Genomic DNA, 24,457 nt, shown 5'->3' on the forward strand with positions numbered 1-24,457 from the left:
ATTCGTAACCATTGGTAGTCTAGCTAACCCTTAGTGAATAATTGCTAGTGCTTATAACCAGTCCCTGTGGGATCAATATTTTTATTACTGACAATGAATTCGTGCACTTGTGAAATTGTAACAAGTTTTTGGCGCCGTTGCCGGGGACTACGTCTATAACATTAGCAAAATCATATTGGATTAAACTAGGCTTTCTTTTCCTTTCTTAGTTTTCCGCATTCATTTCTTCTCTTTTAGTATTTTCTATTCCGCTATCATATCTCATATCTTATTATTGCATGCGTAGAGCTAACCTTCCGGGAAAGCTACTATCCTTTGATCCAGAGATTGACAGGACCTTTCTGAGGAGAAGAAATCTACAGAAGGCATTCCAAGCAACACAAGAATCCTCAGAAATAGCCGACAAACTGCTGAAAGATTACGCGGCACCATATGCACGAGGGGTTTGGTCCAGCATCACCCGACTGCCCATTGAAGCCAACAACTTTGAAATCAAGCCTACAGTAATCCACATGGTCCAGCAAAATCAATTCGGAGGAGGACCACATGAGGACCCAAACCACCACGTAGAGCTGTTCTACGAGATCTGTGGCACTATGAAGGTGAACGGGGTCCCTCCAGAATCAGTCAAACTACTTCTCTTCAGGTTTTCCCTAAAAGATAGAGCCAAGTAGTGGCTGAACTCCCTCCCTGTGAACAACATATCATCCTGGGAGCAGTGTGAGCAGAAATGGATAAGTTCTACCCACTTAGCAAAACTGCTCACATGAGGAACCTGATTGCCAGCTTCAAATAGATAGACTCAAAATCATTATTTGAAGCTTGGGATAAATTCAAGAGTATACTAAGACAATGCCCCCATCATGGTCTTGAAAAATGGTTGGTTCTGCACACCTTCTACAATGAGATAAATTATCACATGAAGGTATCTCTTGATTCTGCAGCAGGAGGAGCACTGATCAACAAAAGCCTCGATGAAGTGAAGAGATCATAGAGAATGTGGCGCAGAACCACCATCAATGGGCATTTAAAAGATCCAGTGGCTCTTTTACGAAATCCAATTAAAACATCAGGAAATTGACGTATATGCAGTTACACTCATGTCTGCAAAGTGGATGCTCGACCAAGAAATTTGACGTCATGGGAGGCAACATAGCTAATGCAATAGCATGCTTCTGTGACACCTGTGGAAGTATGGATCACACTCAAGACACCTGCCCTTTGGGCCGATACAGCACAGATGAACCAACTTGAGTAGCGTGGTGCAATAACCAGCTACAATCGAGGCAAAATAATCCGTACTCCAATACATACAACCCTGGATGGAGGAATCACCCCAATTTCTCATACCGGAATAATCAAGATCAAGGACCAGACATCGAATTATCAGCCTAGGCAACAGAACCACCAATCTGGACAATAGACCTACCAACAACAACAACCTTCACAACTGTCCAGGATTGAAAAGATGCGTGAGGAAGCTCTCTCAGAGTAAAAGGAGATGAGAAACAAGATCAAACAACTGACTCAGAGGCTGGAAAACTCTGAAAAAGACCAGAAGATGCAAGACAACCAGATAGCTCAGATAGCTCAGTCCGTCTCAAGAGCACAGGGTACATTCCCAGGGAAGCCAAATTTAAATCCAGTGGAACATTGCAACCGCATTGAGCTGAGGAGCGGGCGTACTATGGGATATCCTCAAATCACTACTCAGAATGAGCTTAACTCGGAGAAAGAGCCCTCTCTCCCACTACCCAATCAGACTCAAAATAGGGATGGAGAAGAGGCTACTAAAAAGGTTGAAGAAACTCTTCAAGCCGCCCCACAGAATCAGACGATCCCTTTTCCTCAGAAGCTTATAGAATCCCAGAAAGACGAAGAGTTCAACCGATTTCTGAAGAAGATCAAAGAAATCTGCATAGAAGTACCACTGATAGATGCGCTACACCAAATGCCGAAGTTCACGAAGTTTTTAAAGAGAATATTATCTAACAGAAGGCAGAAGAGCGACTTCGAGACTGTAGCATTAATAGAGAATTGCAGTGTCCTCCTTATGGTGAATTCTCCACCAAAGCTTCAGGATCCAGGAAGCTTCTCCATACCGTGCAAAATTGGTTCCGAACTCATATCGAGAGCTTTCTGCGACTTGGGGGCCAGTGTCAGCCTACTTCCGTACACTTTATGCAAGAAGCTGGGCCTCCAGAACATTAAATTGACTACTATGGCACTGTAACTAGCTGACCATTCATGCAAATACCCAATGGGGATAGTGAAAGATATACCAGTTGAAGTGAGTGGATGTATGATTCCCACATATTTCATTATCTTGGATATGGAGGAAGACCCTAAGATACCGATTATCCTTGGAAGACCATTCCTTACCACAGCTGGAGCCATCATCGATGTAATAGTCACAAGTTATCCTTAGAGATTGGCGAAGAAAAGATCGAGTTTGATTTATCAGACTCCTCCATCTGCAACCCCTCTTCTCAGGGAAATTCTCGCAAGATCAACATGCACAAAGTCGAGGAGTGCAATTTCCATGAGAGTTCCCCTCTAGCAAGCACCACGAAGTACATTTGTCCTGCGTGAGAGAAACTGAAAGCGCAGGCTGGAGCATTAACCCTAGGAGGAGAGCCGCCCTTCCACGGGTTTAATCCACATTAATTAAAATGGGGTCGAGCTAAAGACCTAAAACAAGCAATTCTTGGGAGGCAACCCAAGGGTTTTTCTTTCATTTTAGTTCATCATTCCTTTTTGTCGTTCTATTTCTCTAGTGAGTTTTGGTCTAGTATTTCATTTTCAGGATGCGCATAGCCTACATGAGCTGGCCATGAGCATTTTCATGGGTGTGGAGGCGATGGAGGAGCTGAAATGATGAAGAGCGAATCACTTTGAGCTTAAGGAAGCAGCCGGCCGTGTGACCTCACATGACCGTGTGAAGCCAACGTGGAGACTAAATCCATGGGCTGTGTAGCTCTGCACGACCGTGTGGCTTGTGCAGAGAAGGAAGAGGCACTGGCCGTGCCAATTGGCATGACCGTGCAGCCATGCCAGAGAGGAAGAAGATCCAGGCCGTGCCAACTGGCACGACTGTGTGACACATTCAGAGGAGAAAAAGACGGGGGTCGTGCCAACTGGCACGGCCATGCCACTTCGGCCGAGGGGAGAAAGGAGGAGACCGTGCCAATCGGCACGGCCGTGCGACATCTCGCTGGACTTGGTAGTGTCTCAACCCGTGTGCACCGCCTCCTCTTCCAAGAAACCCTACTCCCATCTCCCTCTCTCCCAAAAGCCTTCTCCTCTTCACTACACCTTATCCACCCCTAATTTCTCACCTCTAGAGCTCACTTTTGCTTAGATCTACACCTAGATCTAAAACTTCCTCAAGCCACAAATCCGAAAAGAGAGAAGAAACCTCCCTATTCTCCCTTCCTTCTCCTCACTATTCCTACCCTCAAGATCCATTTCAACAAGAAACTCCTCAAAGCCTTGTACCATGTCGCAGATCTTGAAGAGGTTTCGTCGAGGAAGCGGTGGATCAGGCGAGGGAGACGCACCGGGAGGAGACAAGGGCAAGGGGAAGGCTTCATCATCTAAGGGCAAAGGAAAGTGGGTGGCACGCGACGAAGGTAACGAAAACAAGTTCAATATTATTTTTAAGAATCATGAGCAAAAAGCTAGATATGATATTCTTGTCGTTAGAAAAATCTTATGCACTAAATATATGGATCCCACTACTATGGATGTGCTAGGAATTAGAGATGACATAGATTGGATGATTAGGGCTTTAGATTGGAACGGTATAATGTACGCTCATGCACCGACTTACCCCCGCCTAGTTCTTGAATTTTTGAGCTTGATAGATATTAAATTTTCTTCTGAGGACGACTACGCAGGGGTCATAACTTTTAGAATGATGAATAAAGAAGTTAGGTGAACCTTTAGTGATTTTAGTGATTGTTTTGGGTTACCTATGTTGGATCGAAAGCGCTAGAGAGGGGGTTGAATAGCGCTCGTGGCTTTCACTCGTTTCGTATTCGAAAATCGTTCGAGAGTTTAAGCAGCGGAAATAAAACAACAGAAGAACAATCACACAGAGCGACCCAAGAATTTACTTGGTTCTGAGCCTAGGGCGACTCCTACTCCAAGGCCCGCGATCGTTGATCGCTTACTATGGGCAACAACTATATCACACAAAATATTTACAAATATGTATTACAAAAAGTGCAATAATAAAACCTTATACCGACGACAGTAATCGGAATCTCGGAGCTTCGGGTCATCGAGGACTTGCAGCAGCACTTCTGGGCGTATTTTGGAGCAGCACGTTGATGAAAGATCTCATTTTCACTGATGTTTTAAGGAGCTGCTCGAAGTCCTCTTTTATACAGTGCTGGAGGCGCCTCCAATACCATCCAAGGCGCCTCCACGCCTTCGAGTCAACCGCATTGATCACTGCTGAACTCGTCGAATCTTATCAGCTTGAAGGCGCCTCCATGACCGTCCAAGGCGCCTCCAATCCCTGGTCTAAGGCAACTTCAGTCCCCATGAAGGCGCCTCCAACTTATTTAGACAGCTGGCTTCGGCTTGCACCTGAGGCGCCTCCAAGCTCCATGGAGGCGCCTCGGACACTGTTAATCCGAGGTATAAGTTGCTTCTGTGTTCCTGCAAAATGTGTTAGTCCCAAACACATACCCTACAAAACAAAGTTAGCACAGAATAGGTATACTAAATGAAATATCGACAGTCAATGGACTGTCCGGGTCTGACTTCGAATTTCCAATCGGAAACCCTAGGTCGACCCGCCGCCTATTGTTCCCTCTACGGGGAACGCGTCCTCACTTACTCCACTCAGGAGAGTTACCTGATGTCAGTCTAGTCCTCCAGACCAACTGGACTTTCTGCCTAGGGTTACCACCCCCTAAGACCTAGGGTTACCACCCCCTAGGGTTTTTCTCCACCTAGGGTTATCACCCCCTAGGACCTAAGGTTATCTCCCCTTAGGATTTTCACTACCTAGGGTTACCACCCCCTAGGACCTAAGGTTACCCCTCCTTAGGATTTTCACCACCTAGGGTTACCACCCCTTAGGACCTAGGGTTACCACCCCCTAGGGTTTTTCACCTGCCTAACCGCAGTTAGGACATTCCTGCAATCTCATTTAAGCACATTAGATAACAAGAAATCTTAACTTTGAATCCCTTTGCCATTATCAAAATTTAGGTTCGATCGTCAGATGCTTCCCGCACCAACAATCTCCCCCTTTTTTATTATGGCAACAAAGATTCAAAGTTAAGTAAGATAAGATGCACAAAATAAAGATAAGCAAACTATAACCAGTGCAAGCTTGATTTAAGATAAAAACATCATGTATAAGGCTCCCCCTTAATGAGAGCTCTATTTTTCTTATCACTTAATTCAATTTAGTACACTTAATTTGAATTTGTCCTACCCTTAATTTGAATTTGTCCTACTCTCCCCCTTTGCCATATATCAAAAAAGACTTTTGTAGAAAGAAGGAGACAAGTTGAAAGGTTTAAGTTCTAAAACCAATAAATTACGTTTTTAACCAAGCAATATTTCTAGTAGGTGTTACTTTAAAAATTACCTTAGTTTTGAAGAACTTAGTCAAGGTATGTGCAAAAAGGTAGGTTAAATTTTAAAATGATTTTCGAAAGGCAAGTTTCGAAAGTAGTAGGCTAAGTTTGCAAAAGAGAAATTTGGAAAGGCTTTTGTTGAGAAAATATTTTGTTAAATTTTTAAAGCCTTTTAAGAATCATTAATTTTGAATGAGTTTAAAAACTTCTGAAAAGTTGGGTTAACTTGCTACCTTAATTTTTGAAATAAAAGTGAAGAGGTTAATTTTGAAAACGACTATAGAAGTCAAATATTTTTTTTTAATAATTTGAAAATCTTTAAAGGCACGGGGGGAGCAGTAAGATTAAAGCCCTAATGTCCAAGCATGAGTTAAAAATGAATCAATTTCCTTTAGCAAGGTATCAGAGCCTTAAAGTGCAAGCTGAGTCAGTTTGGAATTTTAATATCCTTAACCAACTGTCTAACCTTTAGCTACTGGCTGAATATCTAGAGGGCACCAGTTTTCACTTGGTTAGTCAAGTTAAGTTAGTAATCCAGTTAGATTTGACTAGGACTGGATCATTTAACTTGATTAATGTAGAGTTAGCTTTTAACGCCCAGACTCACTATGATGCACAGAGATAAGCATTCTGGAGTCCAGGTTGTACCCTATGCATCTCACGCCGTTCTAAGTTTCTTTCAAACACAAACAAGTTATGCCTATGGTGTTTGTGAGATGCTTTAGCTGAAGCTAGGGGAGCATGATATCTAAGGGGGAAGATTCTAGGCTAAGTCCAAATTTTGAAAGATTAATAAGATTGGGATTTTGAAAACCTCATTTTTCCTAGAATTTTAACATTAGGTAATTTTTGAGAAAAAATTTAAAATTAGATATAGGAAATTTATTTGAAAGTCAAGATCTATTTTACCTAACACATTCCTACTTGTCTTCTAAGTGTACTGAACTCGAGTTCAGGTAAGGGTTTTGTGAAAATGTCAGCTAGGTTATATTTGGACTCAACATGGTTAAGTACAATTTCACCTCTAGCTACATGATCCCTTATAAAATGGTGTTTTACCTCTATGTGTTTAGTTCTAGAGTGGTGAATTGGATTTTTGGTTAGATTAATTGAACTCATATTATCAATAAAGATTTTTGTATTTTTATATTCTAGTTGATAGTCTTTTAGTGTATGCATCATCCACAAAAGTTGAGAAGCGCATTCTCCTAGGGCTATGTATTCAGCTTCTGTAGTGGATAGAGCAACACAGTGTTGCTTTCTGCTTGACCAACTTACTAGGCACTGACCTAGAATTTGACAGCTACCGCTTGTACTTTTTCTATCTAGTTTGCACCCGGCATAGTCTGAATCAGAATAGCCAAAAAGGTCAAAGGTGCATGCTCTAGGATACCAGAGTCCTACATTTAGGATGCCCTTAATGTATCTAAGTATTCTTTTAGCACATGTTAGATGTGACTCTTTTGCACAGGATTGGTATCTTGCGCACATACCTACTGCAAATAGTATGTCGGGTCGACTTGCAGTTAGGTAGAGTAAGCTGCCTATTACGCTTCTATAGTGTTTTGGATCTACTAGTTTTCCTTCTGGGTCAGCATCAATGTGGATATTAGTTGCCATTGATGTATTTATAATTTTTGAATTTTCCATGCCAAATTTTTTAATTAATTCCTTTGCATATTTGGTTTGGTATATGTAAATTCCATCCTTTGTTTGCTTAATTTGTAGACCTAGGAAGAAGTTAAGTTCCCCTACTAAACTCATTTCAAACTCACTTTCCATTAAGTTTGTAAATTCTTTTAAAAATTTTGAGTTTGCTGATCCAAATATTATATCATCTACATAAATTTGAGCTATAAAAATATCTTTTTCTAAGGTTTTCACAAAAAGGGTTGGATCTACTTGGCCTTGGTGGAATCCTTTTCCTAAAAGATAATTAGACAGTCGTTTATACCAGGCTCTATGTGCTTGTTTTAGTCCATATAGGGCCTTTTTTAGTCTAAGGACATGGTTTGGATGCTCTAAGTCTTCAAATCTAGGGGGTTGACTAACATACACTTCTTCTTTAATAAATCCATTTAGGAAGGCGGATTTTATGTCCATTTGATAGAGCTTGAATCCTTTGTGTGCTGCATAGGCCAGCAACATCCTAATAGATTCAAGTCTAGCTACAGGAGCGTAGGTCTCATCATAGTCTAACCCTTCTACTTGATTAAACCCTTTAGCTACTAATCTTGTTCTGTTTCTAACTATTTCACCATGATCATTTAGTTTGTTTCTGAAAATCCATTTAGTATCAATTATAGTTTTATCAGTGGGTTTCGGTACTAAGTCCCAGACTTAGTTTCTTTCAAATTGGGCTAATTCTTCCTGCATTGCTAGTGTCTAGTCTGGATCGGTAGGGCTTCGTCTACAGTTTTGGGTTCAATTTCAAATATCAAGGCTATTTGGCTACTGTTTCTATAGGATGACCTAGTTTTAACTCCTAGAGATGGATTACCCAAGATTTGATCAGAAGGGTGATTTGTATTTGTTCTTGTTGGTCTTAAGTTTAGGTTAGTGATTGGTTCTTCAGATTCATTGGGTTCAGGTTGAATTTCGTCATTTTCTATATTTAGTGGGTTAATATTTTCTATATTATTTTCATTTGTTATAGTGGTTACTTTATTATCTTCATCAAATATTACATTTATTGTTTCTTCAACTTTTAGGGTATGTTTATTATACACTCTATATGCCCTACTAGTTGTTGAATACCCTAAAAATATTCCTGTGGTTGTTTTTGATGAAAATTTTCCTAAATAGTCTTTAGTGTTTAAAATATATATTTTACATCCAAAAACTTTTAGATAATTTAAATTAGAGATTTTATTATAATATATTGCATAGGGTGTTTTGTTATGAGATTTGTTAACTAAAATTTGATTTTGTATATAACATGTTGTATTTATTGCTTTAGCCCAGAATTGGTTGGATAGCTTGTATTCGTTTAACATAGTCCTAGCGGCTTCTTGTAGGATTAAGTTTTTAAGCTCTACTAGGCCATTTTGTTGGGGGGTCATAAGGCAAGAGTATTCATGTTTATACCCATTAATTTCATAAAATTTCGTAAAGTTGTGATTTTCAAATCCGCCCCCCCCTGTGGTCACTTCTAATTCTTTTTATTTGAGTGTCTTTTTCATTTTCTATTAGTTTGTAGAAGATTTTAAATACTTCAAAGGTTTTATCTTTAGTTTTTATAAATTTTATCCAAGTAAATCTTGAGTAATCATCGATTATTACTAAGCAATATTGATTTTTTACTTAGTGACTTGCCTCCATGCGAATCAAACAAATCTGGGTGAAGGAGCTCAAGTATTGAGGTAGTTCTTGTAATACCCACTAAGCTTGTAAGATAAGTATATGAATGTGGGATTTTTCCTTAGAAAAATAATAGGAAGTGAGTTGAAGCCAAAAAGAAATAAAATGAAATAAAAAGAAGAGGAGGTCAATGATTGAACCTTGAACCTCTTATATTATAATTCATAGAGTTAATTAGTAGAAACCAATTGGGATAGAGAGAAGATATTGATAGCAAAGGAGGGAAACTCATGATAAAGGTAAGAGTAAAAGCTAGCCAAAAGAAAACAAGAAAAGAGCAAGAGAAAGGCAACTTGCCTTCCTCCCTTTCTCTCCCTCTTCCTCTTTGATTTTGCCGAAAACTTAAAGAGGGATTAAGGGGATTCATTCCCCCTTATTTTATCATGAATGGTGAGAATAACTAGAAAATAAAATAAATGTAAGAAAAATAGAAAATGGGTTAAGGGAGAAGGAAAGCAAAAATCAATTTTGCTACTTCTCCCCCCTTAACATAAAAGGGAGCAAGAAAAGAGAAAACTATTTTTCTCTCATTTTCTCTCATTCATCCTCTCCCTCACCGAGAATACCATAGTCCCCTCTCCTCCATCTTCGGCCCCAAAGCCAAGTTTTCTCCTAAGAAAGCTAAAGATACAAGGAGGACTTAGCAAAGGAATCAAGGGAAAGGAACTAGAAGAAGAGGCTACTTCTTCTTCACCATACCTTAGATCCACAAGCGAAAAGGATGTAAGCTTCCCCTCACCTGTGGTACAAGGCTTTTATGTGATTTTCGGATTCTATAAGGATTAGAAAACCTAGAAAAGAATTTAAGAAAATTCGGCTAAAGAAAGGGTTTTCAAATCTAGGATGGTTTAAACAAGTCTTTATTTCATGATATTCTTTCTATGCTATGTAGGAAGGATTTTCTTCATGTTTTTATACTTGAATGATGCTTGATCAGAGGAGTACCTAACCCTAGAATTTCGGCCAAAAATATGTTAAGGAGGTTAGGGAAAAATATTGTTTAACTAAACTAGTACAAAATTTCTCCCATGAACTACTAAGGGTTTTTTATTGGTCTTCTTGCTTGAAAGTTACTTGCAACCAAAGAAATCCACTTATATGTTTCGGCCAAGAAAAGGTCTTAGGGTTAGGAAGATCTTTAAATTTAAATAACCATGTTTGTATGATAGAATATAGAGTTCTCTTAAAGAATTGCATGTTGTACATTGCTAGAAATTCATGAACTCTTATTTTAGATTTTCGGCCATGATAAGATGGATAGTTTAGAAAAACTTGAACAAAATTCTAATATTCTCAAGACCTCTGTGATATTATGATATGAAAGTTGTTTAATGCTCTTATGTTTAAATTGAGTATAGAAAATTAGTTACATGATATATGACATGTAAGATCACAAGGGTCCTAGCTTGTTTATGAACCAACTTTGTATATGATGTTCTTAGTAATTTTTGCCATGAAACTTACTTAGGTTTTCCATGCTTTAGGCCACTTAAAACCTAGTTTAGAGATTGGTAGGTTTCGGCCATAAGGAAAAATAAAAGAAAAAGGGAAAGAAACCTAGGAAGCCTAAGACACAATTCACAAGTATGTTTAATATGCTTGTCTTTATACATGCTATGAAACTTGTATAATTTCTCATGCTTTTAGGCTATTTGAAGCAAGTTTATATTCTGTGAGTTTCGGCCAAGTAGGGTTTAAAAGACCTAGAGACCTTAGAAATGAAACCATATGTGTTAAAAGTGCTTCTTATGAAAATATGATAAGGTGTTGATTGTGTCACATATTTGTATAATTTTTCCATGACCTAAATGGATCATTGTGTGTTTCGGCCATGAAGGGATAAATGCCCTAGAAACCCTAGAACAAAAATTAAATATGCTTATGTCACTCTACATGAAATATGATAAGTAGAAAACCAAGTTCTCATACTATATGTTGTTTAGTGACCTAAATGAGGCTAGGGTAAGTTTCGGCCATACCTATTGTATGATGTCTTGTTATGAATTTATACATGATGTTAGTTCAAGTTCACATGCTTGTATGTTTGTTTTTAGCCCTAATGAATACTTGTTAAAAGATTGACCAAGACATACGTTAAGGGCTTGAAGGACTTAGGAACTAGCTCAATATGCTTACTATGTTACTTGAAAAAAATGCTATAAATATGGTTTAAGGTTTCCATGCTTTCATGACATTTGGGACCTTGTTTATATACTGATAGGGTTCGGCCACATGAGTTTAAGGACTTGGAGAACTTAGAAACCAAGTTAATCATGCTTATAATGCTTCCTATGAAATTTATGTGATGATGATTTAGGGTTCACATGCTTGGAGGTTGTTTTTACCTAAATTGAGACCTAAGGGGGTTCGGCCATGATAGGAACCCAAGGGTTTAGGAAGCTTAGAACCCAAGTTAACTATGTTACCATGTTTCTTATGATAGTATAATCACATGATATACCCTTATGCTTAACCATGTATGCTTATGATTTATACCTTTTTATGAGATGATATGTGGATAGGGATATGCATGTTTTAATGATATGCTATGTGCTTAGAATATGCATGCTTTTATGATATGCTATGTGAGTAGAAATATGCATGCTTTAATGATAGGCTATGTACTTAGAATATGCATGTTTTTATGATGTGCTATGTGTTTAAAATATGCCTACTTTTTCTTATGACATGATGTATGCCTAAGTGATGCATACTTTTTATGATATGATGTATGCCTAAGTGATGCATACTTTCTTATGACATGATGTATGCCTAAGTGATGCATACTTTTTATGATATGATGTATGCCTAAGTGATGCATACTTTCTTATGACATGATGTATGCCTAAGTGATGCATACTTTTTATGATATGATGTATGCCTAAGAGATGCATACTTTTATGACATAATGTATGCCTAAGTGATGCATACTTTTATGCTATGCTATGTGACTAAATGATGCATTTTTATACATGCTATTTTACTTTGTAAGGCTTGTACCAAGGGTGGACTCCTAATCAGTCCCTAGGCCTTGCTTTGTGATCTAGGCTAAGCCTTGCTTTGTGATCTAGGCTAATAAGGGATGGGCTCCTTAGTACACCCCTAGGCCTTGCTTTGTGATCTAGGTCAAGCCTTGCTTTGTGATCTAGGCTAATAAGGGATGGAATCTTCAAATACGCCCCTAGGCCATGCTTTGTGATCTTGACCTAGTTCCTAGTATGATTCAAGACTTGCTACCTTGGATATACTTAGGACGCGCGCATCTATGTTATGTATGTATGGTACAAGCCGGGGCCCTAAATATGTTGATATTATGTTCAAGTATATATATATGTAAGAAGAAAATGGTTTTAAAAGATCATGAGACATACACATGTTTTTCGGATACATGTTTTTAAAATCATGATGCATATAATCTATGATTATGTTGTGTTGAGGCTATGATTTAAGATATGCCATGATATGATTATGTTATGTTTCATGCTATGTTTTAAGAGATGATATGCCATGATATGATTATGTTATGTTTCATGCTATGTTTTAAGAGATGATACGCCATGACATGGTTATGTTATGTTTCATGCTATGCTTTAAGAGATAATATCCCATGACTAGTTATAATGTTTGTTATGTTGCATGATATGCTTAAAGAGTATGATATGTTATGCCATGACTAGTTGAGATCATGTTAAGTTGAGACATTATTTGATTATGTACTGATTGTTGGTTTTAGTGAGTAGGAAAGGAACTTACTGAGCCATGAGTGCTCATAGCTTACTTTCCTTGTACCACAGATAAAGGAAAAAGCTGGATGAGTTAAAGGAGCAGCAGGAGGGGCAACGAAGATGTGTGTGGCGGTGGCTAGGCAACTAATCAAGAACCTGCTTTAAAACCTTTAAGAACTATGCTTTGGTTTTGTGAAATGTAATACAATATAGGTGACTTGATGTTAAGTTTTTATTTATTTTGTTATCACGTTATGAAACCATGTTAGTGTAGTTCGGTTTTAATTAAGTTAAGAAAAATAATTTTAAGTGTTCCGCTGTAATACGTACGTAGAGTATCGTAGCCCCGTCCCTTGTTGATAGCAGGGAGGGCGGGCGTTACAGTTCTGTCTAGGTTGGTTAACTTATGGTTTGACTTGGTTTGTTTACCTTGTTGACAAGCATTACAGGTTGAGTTTTCAATAATTTTTAATTTGGGCAAACCTCTAACTAGACTATTTTGACTCATTTTCGAAATGAGTCTAGTGTGAGTGTGACCTAGTCTTCTGTGCCACAACTCAGTTTCCTTTTGTTATGTTAAAAAACATTTTATTGAAGATATTGGTAGGTTTATGGTGTAGACATTATGTCACGCCCCGGAGGAGTCTCTGTCCGAAGAAATTTCGACAGCATCTCCCCTGTACGGCGGACAATCTGAAACTTTTCTACAAGCACTATATACCTCAGCCACATGCGGCTGGAATAATAATAGAAATAAAACAAACATATACATAATCATCACACGCAGTTAATATAAATTTCAGCCTCTGGCTGACACAACCACGCAGTAATAAGAGGACTCGAAATCAACCCTACTCAACTACACTCGTAAAACTCAAATACGAAGAACTCACCTCTTCTGCCGTCTAGGCAGGCATGTAGTAGAATAAATCCAAATCATACCAAATAAATCCATCAAACGATAAGGATCCATCGACAGGTACAAACCATACAATATCCAAGTATCAAATCAACCAAGTCTAAAACATAGTCAAATGAGAAGCATAAACAAAACCAAAGATAACTATAGCTGGTGGTCTGCTGGGGACTAGCAACTGGAACTCTCTCGTGACAGCATCAACCTGAAAATGACAACAATGGAGGCGGGGTGAGTCCAACACTCAGCAGGTACACATGATATGCAAAGTAAGTAAAAAACACCTAGTACTAATCATGCGTACAGTCTCCTGATAAAAATAAAGGTAAATGCAACTCGAAGTAAACAGGAGAGAAATTGTACTAACCAGGACCTGGGTATAAGGACAAACAGTCCGAAAGGTATAGAAGACCTGTATGCATGTCAAACATAGGTATCCAAACAATATGCAGCATATAAATGCAGCAAACACAAACACAAGCAATAAATGCATCATGCATATGATGCCAATGTCATGGTCACCCCTGATGCCAGTCAGCCAACTCACAACAGAAGTGGGACCGAGTGGGTAGGGCTGTGACGACCGTGCACTCTGCATCACTACTCCTGATGAGTGACCGAGTGGACGGGATGCTGTCGAAGTACACACATACTCCTACCCCAAATCATAAATGGGAGAGCGCAATGCTCTCATCTCCCGGTACACGATGACGGGGAGGGGTCCCTAACGTGCTACACGCTGCGTCACACTACCCATGAGCGGACCAACGGAGCACCGGAAGAGCAAACTGACGTGCTACCACGCTGCGTCACGCTACCCCTGAGCGTCAACAATGGAGCACCGAACAGTGATGAAACTGGCGATGTGCTCGACAATAATGGAGCAATCTATCACACAGCATGCAGTCATGCGTATGGTGCATGATACTAAGCATGGCAATATACTATACCAATCTATGGACATATAATGATGTGCACCATAGTGAACAAATCATATCAAAGTACACTGATCAAATAAGGTATCAAACCTAGGTCCTGAACAGGGTGAAACATGGTTATATCACTACCCCTATGAGCATGTGTAATCAGGTACATAACAACACGAAATGCAAACTAAACAATCAATCAAGCAGGTAACAGGTAATCGGGTAGTGATTAACCGAAACAAATGAGGAACACAATTAATGCAACTTGTTAATTTCATTACTATGCATATCAAAGACAATAAGTCAAAAGTACCCGCCTCCGACAAAAGAAAGGTCCAAATTCCGACTCCGAGATACTCGTCTCGCGTCAAAGTCCTGTATCAATACGACATACAGGTTTAGCTAATTATATACAAATTAATTAGCTAAATCGAATCCCTGAAATCTAACTTAAATACAAACCCAATTTATAAACCTCAATTGGATCATCAATTATCTTATCCAAATGGAATACAACAAATACATTTATCAATCTAATATCAATTAATCAACTGGTACTATCCATTACTATTAATGAAATTCAATGTAGAATGGAATCACCTCTAAACTCACCTAAATCTGAATGTATCACTTTTAAATCCAAGGTCGAAGAATTTCCAATTGACACATTGAAAACCTTGGCCGGAAACCAAAAACAATTAGCACATGATCCAACTACAAGAGATGGTTGCTACTGGAATTAGAACAAGTGACTTCACTGCTAAGGCACGGGTTAGAAGCTTCAGCAGTAGGGAACTAGGGCCCAGGTGAGCAAGCAACGATCTAGGGTTCGGCTGGCCGGCAATAGGGCGAACGACGGCGGCACTATGCAGAGGAGCAGCGACACCCAATCAGGGGCACGAAAGTAGGCTGTGAGAGTTGACTCAGCAGCACAGAGGGAAGGAGGATGGCGCTAGAGAAATGTGAAGGCTTTGCTCGGTTGTGCTCGCACGTCACCGGCGCTTGGACAGGAAGAAGAGGAAAGGCGGCGTCACTGCTCCCTGTGGCGGCTGCGGCAGAAGGAAGGCTAGGGCACAGAGGAGAGACCGGCGTCGCGGGCAGAAGGTCGGCGCTAGGGCTCCTATGGCCGGCGGTATCTCGGGAAGAAGAAGAAGAGAGCAGCGTCGGCTCTGTGAGTTGCAGCCGTCGGTGGATCTAGGGCACAAACGGCGTCACTCGGCTGCGGAGAGGGAGAAAGGAAGTGCCGACTTCCCTTGGTCCGGAAGCCTAAATCGCGAGGTAGGGGAAGCAACCGCCGTGTGCGTCGCCGGTTAGGGCTTCGGCGTTGGGCACGCGGAGAAGAAAAAAAGGAACGGGCACGGGTTCGGCGGATGAGGAAAATAAAAGGAAAAGGAAAAAAGAACTAAATATATAAACTTCTCCTCACTTAAATGGGGTAGCCTAAACAAAGCTCTCCCGCACCCCATTTTTTTATCCCGTTAACTCGTCTGCACGAATCAAAAATTCCCAAAAATTTCGAAAAATTCACTTATTAATATTCGCCTATTTTTGGTATTTTACATTCTCCCCCACTAATAAAAATTTGGTCTCCAAATTTCGTTATCTACCATCAGCAAGTACTAACAACAGATAAATAGTATAAATGCTGAACGGTAAATAAATCACATACCTCATGTGAAAAGATGAGGATATCGAGCTCTGATAGTATCCTCGAACCGTCAAGCAGCCCTCGTCCGAATGATGCCGCCATCCGACTTTAACAAGCCGAATAGTCTTGTTCCGCAACTGACGCTCTTTCCGGTCGAGAATCCGAATGAATTAGGATTAGACGCGTTTGATTAATAGTTGAGACTCATTACCTTAGGTAGTTAAGGACTTATTGGGTTAATGGTTAATCCAATATATTAACAACCAACCCATTAAAGAAGATCAATGGTGATTAATGGAGATTAATGAGCATTGATGGAAGAAGACCAAAAAGGCTTCTCTTTGGTATTTCATGGATGAATACCAAAACCTAAGTAACCTTTTTTGGTAAAGTAACTTTTTTGGTGAAGTAACATTTTGGTAAAGTAACCTTTTTTAGTAAAGTAACTTTTTGGTGATTGTCACCCTTTTTGTTTTTGGCTCTTTTTCCTCTTCTTCTCTTGGCAAAAACAACCTTGTGTAGTCACTAGCATGACGAAGGTTGTTCTTCTCTGAAGACTGAGTTCATTAGATGAATGAAAGATGTGTTCATCTGGATATCGAAGAGGCGTGACCATTCTGATCGTGCTAAGATCTATCGAAGTAAAGTTGCTACTGGGATTGCTCCATTCACGTAATAAAGGTAACAACTCGATCAAACTTTGTATACTATATTCGCATGGATCTCTGGAGGGATCGATTTTTCCAATGCGTTTATTTATTATTTTTCACAAAAGATCCCTACAAGAATGATAGCTAGGGGGTGTTGGTGCTGGAGGCACTAGCTAATCAAACCTATGTTTTGATATTGACAAAGGGTTCAAAGTTAAGTTGTGTTGCGATCTAATAAGCTTACTTGAGTATGCAAGCAAGACTTAGTTGAGGCTAAGAAACAAAGTTCTAGTCAAAGGATTGAACACGAAGTCTTGGTCAAGGGATTGGGCACGAAGTCTTGGTCATGGGATTGGGCACGAAGTTCTTGTTGGGTGGAGTGGGCAGAAGACTTGACTGATCAAGGACATTGAGCGGAAGTCTAGACGGGTCAAGGATCAGATGTCTAGCAAAAGTCCCGGAGGTCAAGATTAGAGCTGAGCAAAAGTTCAACAAGTGTTTAAGAAAGGTAAATTCTCTAGAGAGGAGTAGGTGAGGACACTGATGTGTGCAAATATTATGATCATTTACACATGTTTTAGCGCACATTCACGTACTTTATACATATATATTCATTGCATGATTGCCTCTTTCATCTTGTATTCATTATATATACTCTTTTGTTCAGATATTTTCTCTTTGTTTAGTTTTGTGTTGACAGGGACAACTTTCGGAGCGAAAATGACAATTATCGACGCACCGGAACAAGCCAAAGAACATGGTCATGCGATCTTGCACGGTCGTGTGACCAGACCGAAGAGGGGAAGTGCACGGCCGTGCGACCGAGACCAAGGCAGATCAACACATGGTCGTGCAACCCTGCACGACCGTGCCACCTAGTGACCGAGACCAGGAAGTGCCCGGCCGTGCAAGGCCGGACACCACACGACCGTGCCAATTGGCACGGCCGTGCAGTGCCACCAGAGAAGAGAATGAACACGACTGTGCCATATTGGCACGACCGTGTCGCCGCAGCCGACCCCTAGTCTATATAAGGGTTTTAACCCTTTTTCTCGAGGGGGGAGCGCGAGGGAAGCGAGCTGTCAGTTGGAGAAACATCTTAAAGCCATCTCACGTCGTCTTGGACCTCCGTCCAACAATCTTCCACCACCGTATCGACTCTAGAAGCAGAGGATTGGATCCGAAGGCCACTCGCCGTCATTGGATAAGCATATTCTTTCTTTCTTTCTCCGTATCTGAAGATTGTATGTTTATCTACATTATGTCTTTAGATATTTCTCTGACACTTATAGAGTAGATCCCTTGTTCTATGATTGAGGAGTAGTTGTGGTTCAGTTTGATGTAAAACTCGTATTATGCTTATACTCGTTGGATGAACTTTTATGCTTTGTCTCAATTGCATGTTGCTTGATTGTGTAGAACTTGTTAACCTCGTAGAGGGATTATCCCTAGATCATACACTCGAGGGGCCCTAGTGACAGGGGTGACCCGTTCACGGACATCTGGGATGCCCCCTTGAAAGGAGAGACAAATTCTCCACAAGGAAGCGAGAGACCAACCTTAGCTCTTAAACACTATTCTTGACTTACCAATTAGAGTTGTGCCCTCAAGACTAGCTGAGGTGCCCTAGTGACAGGGGTAAACTGTAACAGGCCTTCTTAGGGTCCCTCTTTATTTTGGCATTTAAGATTAGCCGCTTTAGCTTCCGGCAATTGCATGTTAAAGGACAACGGGTGTAGGATAAAATGTGACACATCAATACCACCACAATGAAACCGACCTCCTAGAACTCCTCATAACCAAGTGAACACTTCGACTCACCAGCTCTCGATTCTCTTTCCCGACCTTTCTTCCCTAGATTATTCAGAACCATTGGTAGTCTAGCTAACCCTTAGTGAATAATTGCTAGTGCTTATAACCAGTCCCTGTGGGATCAATATTTTTATTACTGACAATGAATTCGTGCACTTGTGAAATTGTAACAAGTTTTTGGCGCCGTTGCCGGGGACTACGTCTATAACATTAGCAAAATCATATTGGATTAAACTAGGCTTTCTTTTCCTTTCTTAGTTTTCCGCATTCATTTCTTCTCTTTTAGTATTTTCTATTCCGCTATCATATCTCATATCTTATTATTGCATGCGTAGAGCTAACCTTCCGGGAAAGCTACTATCCTTTGATCCAGAGATTGACAGGACCTTTCTGAGGAGAAGAAATCTACAGAAGGCATTCCAAGCAACACAAGAATCCTCAGAAATAGCCGACAAACTGCTGAAAGATTACGCGGCACCATATGCACGAGGGGTTTGGTCCAGCATCACCCGACTGCCCATTGAAGCCAACAACTTTGAAATCAAGCCTACAGTAATCCACATGGTCCAGCAAAATCAATTCGGAGGAGGACCACATGAGGACCCAAACCACCACGTAGAGCTGTTCTACGAGATCTGTGGCACTATGAAGGTGAACGGGGTCCCTCCAGAATCAGTCAAACTACTTCTCTTCAGGTTTTCCCTAAAAGATAGAGCCAAGTAGTGGCTGAACTCCCTCCCTGTGAACAACATATCATCCTGGGAGCAGTGTGAGCAGAAATGGATAAGTTCTACCCACTTAGCAAAACTGCTCACATGAGGAACCTGATTGCCAGCTTCAAATAGATAGACTCAAAATCATTATTTGAAGCTTGGGATAAATTCAAGAGTATACTAAGACAATGCCCCCATCATGGTCTTGAAAAATGGTTGGTTCTGCACACCTTCTACAATGAGATAAATTATCACATGAAGGTATCTCTTGATTCTGCAGCAGGAGGAGCACTGATCAACAAAAGCCTCGATGAAGCTGAAGAGATCATAGAGAATGTGGCGCAGAACCACCATCAATGGGCATTTAAAAGATCCAGTGGCTCTTTTACGAGAAATCCAATTAAAACATCAGGGAAATTCGACGTATATGCAGTTACACTCATGTCTGCAAAGCTGGATGCTCTGACCAAGAAATTTGACGTCATGGGAGGCAACACAGCTAATGCAATAGCATGCTTCTGTGACACCTGTGGAAGTATGGATCACACTCAAGACACCTGCCCCTTTGGGCCGATACAGGCACAGATGAACCAACTTGAGTAGCGTGGTGCAATAACCAGCTACAATCAGAGGCAAAATAATCCGTACTCCAATACATACAACCCTGGATGGAGGAATCACCCCAATTTCTCATACCGGAATAATCAAGATCAAGGACCAGCACATCAGAATTATCAGCCTAGGCAGCAGAACCACCAATCTGGACAATAGACCTACCAACAACAACAACCTTCACAACTGTCCAGGATTGAAAAGATGCGTGAGGAAGCTCTCACAGAGTAAAAGGAGATGAGAAACAAGATCAAACAACTGACTCAGAGGCTGGAAAACTCTGAAAAAGACCAGAAGATGCAAGACAACCAGATAGCTCAGATAGCTCAGTCCGTCTCAAGAGCACAGGGTACATTCCCAGGGAAGCCAAATTTAAATCCAGTGGAACATTGCAACCGCATTGAGCTGAGGAGCGGGCGTACTATGGGATATCCTCAAATCACTACTCAGAATGAGCTTAACTCGGAGAAAGAGCCCTCTCTCCCACTACCCAATCAGACTCAAAATAGGGATGGAGAAGAGGCTACTAAAAAGGTTGAAGAAACTCTTCAAGCCGCCCCACAGAATCAGACGATCCCTTTTCCTCAGAAGCTTATAGAATCCCAGAAAGACGAAGAGTTCAACCGATTTCTGAAGAAGATCAAAGAAATCTGCATAGAAGTACCACTGATAGATGCGCTACACCAAATGCCGAAGTTCACGAAGTTTTTAAAGAGAATATTATCTAACAGAAGGCAGAAGAGCGACTTCGAGACTGTAGCATTAATAGAGAATTGCAGTGTCCTCCTTATGGTGAATTCTCCACCAAAGCTTCAGGATCCAGGAAGCTTCTCCATACCGTGCAAAATTGGTTCCGAACTCATATCGAGAGCTTTCTGCGACTTGGGGGCCAGTGTCAGCCTACTTCCGTACACTTTATGCAAGAAGCTGGGCCTCCAGAACATTAAATTGACTACTATGGCACTGTAACTAGCTGACCATTCATGCAAATACCCAATGGGGATAGTGAAAGATATACCAGTTGAAGTGAGTGGATGTATGATTCCCACATATTTCATTATCTTGGATATGGAGGAAGACCCTAAGATACCGATTATCCTTGGAAGACCATTCCTTACCACAGCTGGAGCCATCATCGATGTAATAGTCACAAGTTATCCTTAGAGATTGGCGAAGAAAAGATCGAGTTTGATTTATCAGACTCCTCCATCTGCAACCCCTCTTCTCAGGGAAATTCTCGCAAGATCAACATGCACAAAGTCGAGGAGTGCAATTTCCATGAGAGTTCCCCTCTAGCAAGCACCACGAAGTACATTTGTCCTGCGTGAGAGAAACTGAAAGCGCAGGCTGGAGCATTAACCCTAGGAGGAGAGCCGCCCTTCCACGGGTTTAATCCACATTAATTAAAATGGGGTCGAGCTAAAGACCTAAAACAAGCAATTCTTGGGAGGCAACCCAAGGGTTTTTCTTTCATTTTAGTTCATCATTCCTTTTTGTCGTTCTATTTCTCTAGTGAGTTTTGGTCTAGTATTTCATTTTCAGGATGCGCATAGCCTACATGAGCTGGCCATGAGCATTTTCATGGGTGTGGAGGCGATGGAGGAGCTGAAATGATGAAGAGCGAATCACTTTGAGCTTAAGGAAGCAGCCGGCCGTGTGACCTCACATGACCGTGTGAAGCCAACGTGGAGACTAAATCCATGGGCTGTGTAGCTCTGCACGACCGTGTGGCTTGTGCAGAGAAGGAAGAGGCACTGGCCGTGCCAATTGGCATGACCGTGCAGCCATGCCAGAGAGGAAGAAGATCCAGGCCGTGCCAACTGGCACGACTGTGTGACACATTCAGAGGAGAAAAAGACGGGGGTCGTGCCAACTGGCACGGCCATGCCACTTCGGCCGAGGGGAGAAAGGAGGAGACCGTGCCAATCGGCACGGCCGTGCGACATCTCGCTGGACTTGGTAGTGTCTCAACCCGTGTGCACCGCCTCCTCTTCCAAGAAACCCTACTCCCATCTCCCTCTCTCCCAAAAGCCTTCTCCTCTTCACTACACCTTATCCACCCCTAATTTCTCACCTCTAGAGCTCACTTTTGCTTAGATCTACACCTAGATCTAAAACTTCCTCAAGCCACAAATCCGAAAAGAGAGAAGAAACCTCCCTATTCTCCCTTCCTTCTCCTCACTATTCCTACCCTCAAGATCCATTTCAACAAGAAACTCCTCAAAGCCTTGTACCATGTCGCAGATCTTGAAGAGGTTTCGTCGAGGAAGCGGTGGATCAGGCGAGGGAGACGCACCGGGAGGAGACAAGGGCAAGGGGAAGGCTTCATCATCTAAGGGCAAAGGAAAGTGGGTGGCACGCGACGAAGGTAACGAAAACAAGTTCAATATTATTTTTAAGAATCATGAGCAAAAAGCTAGATATGATATTCTTGTCGTTAGAAAAATCTTATGCACTAAATATATGGATCCCACTACTATGGATGTGCTAGGAATTAGAGATGACATAGATTGGATGATTAGGGCTTTAGATTGGAACGGTATAATGTACGCTCATGCACCGACTTACCCCCGCCTAGTTCTTGAATTTTTGAGCTTGATAGATATTAAATTTTCTTACGAGGGCGACTACGCAGGGTCATAACTTTTAGAATGATGAATAAAGAAGTTAGTGAACCTTTAGTGATTTTAGTGATTGTTTTGGGTTACCTATGTTGGATCGAAAGCGCTAGAGAGGGGGTTGAATAGCGCTCGTGGCTTTCACTCGTTTCGTATTCGAAAATCGTTCGAGAGTTTAAGCAGCGGAAATAAAACAACAGAAGAACAATCACACAGAGCGACCCAAGAATTTACTTGGTTCTGAGCCTAGGGCGACTCCTACTCCAAGGCCCGCGATCGTTGATCGCTTACTATGGGCAACAACTATATCACACAAAATATTTACAAATATGTATTACAAAAAGTGCAATAATAAAACCTTATACCGACGACAGTAATCGGAATCTCGGAGCTTCGGGTCATCGAGGACTTGCAGCAGCACTTCTGGGCGTATTTTGGAGCAGCACGTTGATGAAAGATCTCATTTTCACTGATGTTTTAAGGAGCTGCTCGAAGTCCTCTTTTATACAGTGCTGGAGGCGCCTCCAATACCATCCAAGGCGCCTCCACGCCTTCGAGTCAACCGCATTGATCACTGCTGAACTCGTCGAATCTTATCAGCTTGAAGGCGCCTCCATGACCGTCCAAGGCGCCTCCAATCCCTGGTCTAAGGCAACTTCAGTCCCCATGAAGGCGCCTCCAACTTATTTAGACAGCTGGCTTCGGCTTGCACCTGAGGCGCCTCCAAGCTCCATGGAGGCGCCTCGGACACTGTTAATCCGAGGTATAAGTTGCTTCTGTGTTCCCGCAAAATGTGTTAGTCCCAAACACATACCCTACAAAACAAAGTTAGCACAGAAATGATCGTCCGGGTTTGACTTCGAATTTCCAATCGGAAACCCTAGGTCGACCCGCCGCCTATTGTTCCCTCTACGGGGAACGCGTCCTCACTTACTCCACTCAGGAGAGTTACACGATGTCAGTCTAGTCCTCCGGACCAACTGGACTTTCTGCCTAGGGTTACCACCCCCTAAGACCTAGGGGTTACCACCCCTAGGGTTTTTCTCCACCTAGGGTTATCACCCCTAGGACCTAAGGTTATCTCCTTAGGATTTTCACTACCTAGGGTTACCACCCCCTAGGATTTTCACCACCTAGGGTTACCACCCCTTGGGACCTAGGGTTACCACCCCCTAGGGTTTTTCACCTGCCTAACCGCAGTTAGGACATTCCTGCAATCTCATTTAAGCACATTAGATAACAAGAAATCTTAACTTTGAATCCCTTTGCCATTATCAAAATTTAGGTTCGATCGTCAGATGCTTCCCGCACCAACAATCTCCCCCTTTTTTATTATGGCAACAAAGATTCAAAGTTAAGTAAAAGATAAAAACATCATGTATAAGGCTCCCCCTTAATGAGAGCTCTATTTTCTTATCACTTAATTCAATTTAGTACACTTAATTTGAATTTGTCCTACCCTTAATTTGAATTTGTCCTACTCTCCCCCTTTGCCATATATCAAAAAAGACTTTTGTAGAAAGAAGGAGACAAGTTGAAAGGTTTAAGTTCTAAAACCAATAAATTACGTTTTTAACCAAGCAATATTTCTAGTAGGTGTTACTTTAAAAATTACCTTAGTTTTGAAGAACTTAGTCAAGGTATGTGCAAAAAGGTAGGTTAAATTTTAAAATGATTTTCGAAAGGCAAGTTTCGAAAGTAGTAGGCTAAGTTTGCAAAAGAGAAATTTGGAAAGGCTTTTGTTGAGAAAATATTTTGTTAAATTTTTAAAGCCTTTTAAGAATCATTAATTTTGAATGAGTTTAAAAACTTCTGAAAAGTTGGGTTAACTTGCTACCTTAATTTTTGAAATAAAAGTGAAGAGGTTAATTTTGAAA

General features: G+C 41.0%; 2 protein-coding genes and 2 pseudogenes across 2 annotated transcripts; 2 read left to right on the plus strand and 2 right to left on the minus strand.

The window, feature by feature from the left end:
- Nucleotides 1-798: 798 nt before the first annotated feature.
- LOC122039228 lies at nucleotides 799-870 on the minus strand (annotated as a pseudogene).
- Nucleotides 871-1,501: 631 nt separating this feature from the next.
- LOC122002212 lies at nucleotides 1,502-2,233 on the plus strand. The gene has a single exon (XM_042557305.1). It carries the CDS (start codon nucleotides 1,502-1,504, stop codon nucleotides 2,231-2,233), a length of 732 nt encoding a protein of 243 aa, XP_042413239.1.
- A 17,251-nt stretch (nucleotides 2,234-19,484) lies between these two features.
- Nucleotides 19,485-19,556, minus strand: LOC122039229 (annotated as a pseudogene).
- A 643-nt stretch (nucleotides 19,557-20,199) lies between these two features.
- LOC122002218 lies at nucleotides 20,200-20,931 on the plus strand. Its single transcript, XM_042557319.1, has one exon. It carries the CDS (start codon nucleotides 20,200-20,202, stop codon nucleotides 20,929-20,931), a length of 732 nt encoding a protein of 243 aa, XP_042413253.1.
- Nucleotides 20,932-24,457: the final 3,526 nt, after the last annotated feature.

This window comes from Zingiber officinale, chromosome 1A (genome assembly GCF_018446385.1).
Source record: "Zingiber officinale cultivar Zhangliang chromosome 1A, Zo_v1.1, whole genome shotgun sequence".
Classification (NCBI taxonomy): Eukaryota; Viridiplantae; Streptophyta; class Magnoliopsida; order Zingiberales; family Zingiberaceae; genus Zingiber; species Zingiber officinale.

Coding starts and splice junctions, on each gene's coding strand:
- LOC122002218 (XM_042557319.1), top strand. CDS start 20,200: ATGAGAAACAAGATCAAACAACTGACTCAGAGGCTGGAAAACTCTGAA.
- LOC122002212 (XM_042557305.1), top strand. CDS start 1,502: ATGAGAAACAAGATCAAACAACTGACTCAGAGGCTGGAAAACTCTGAA.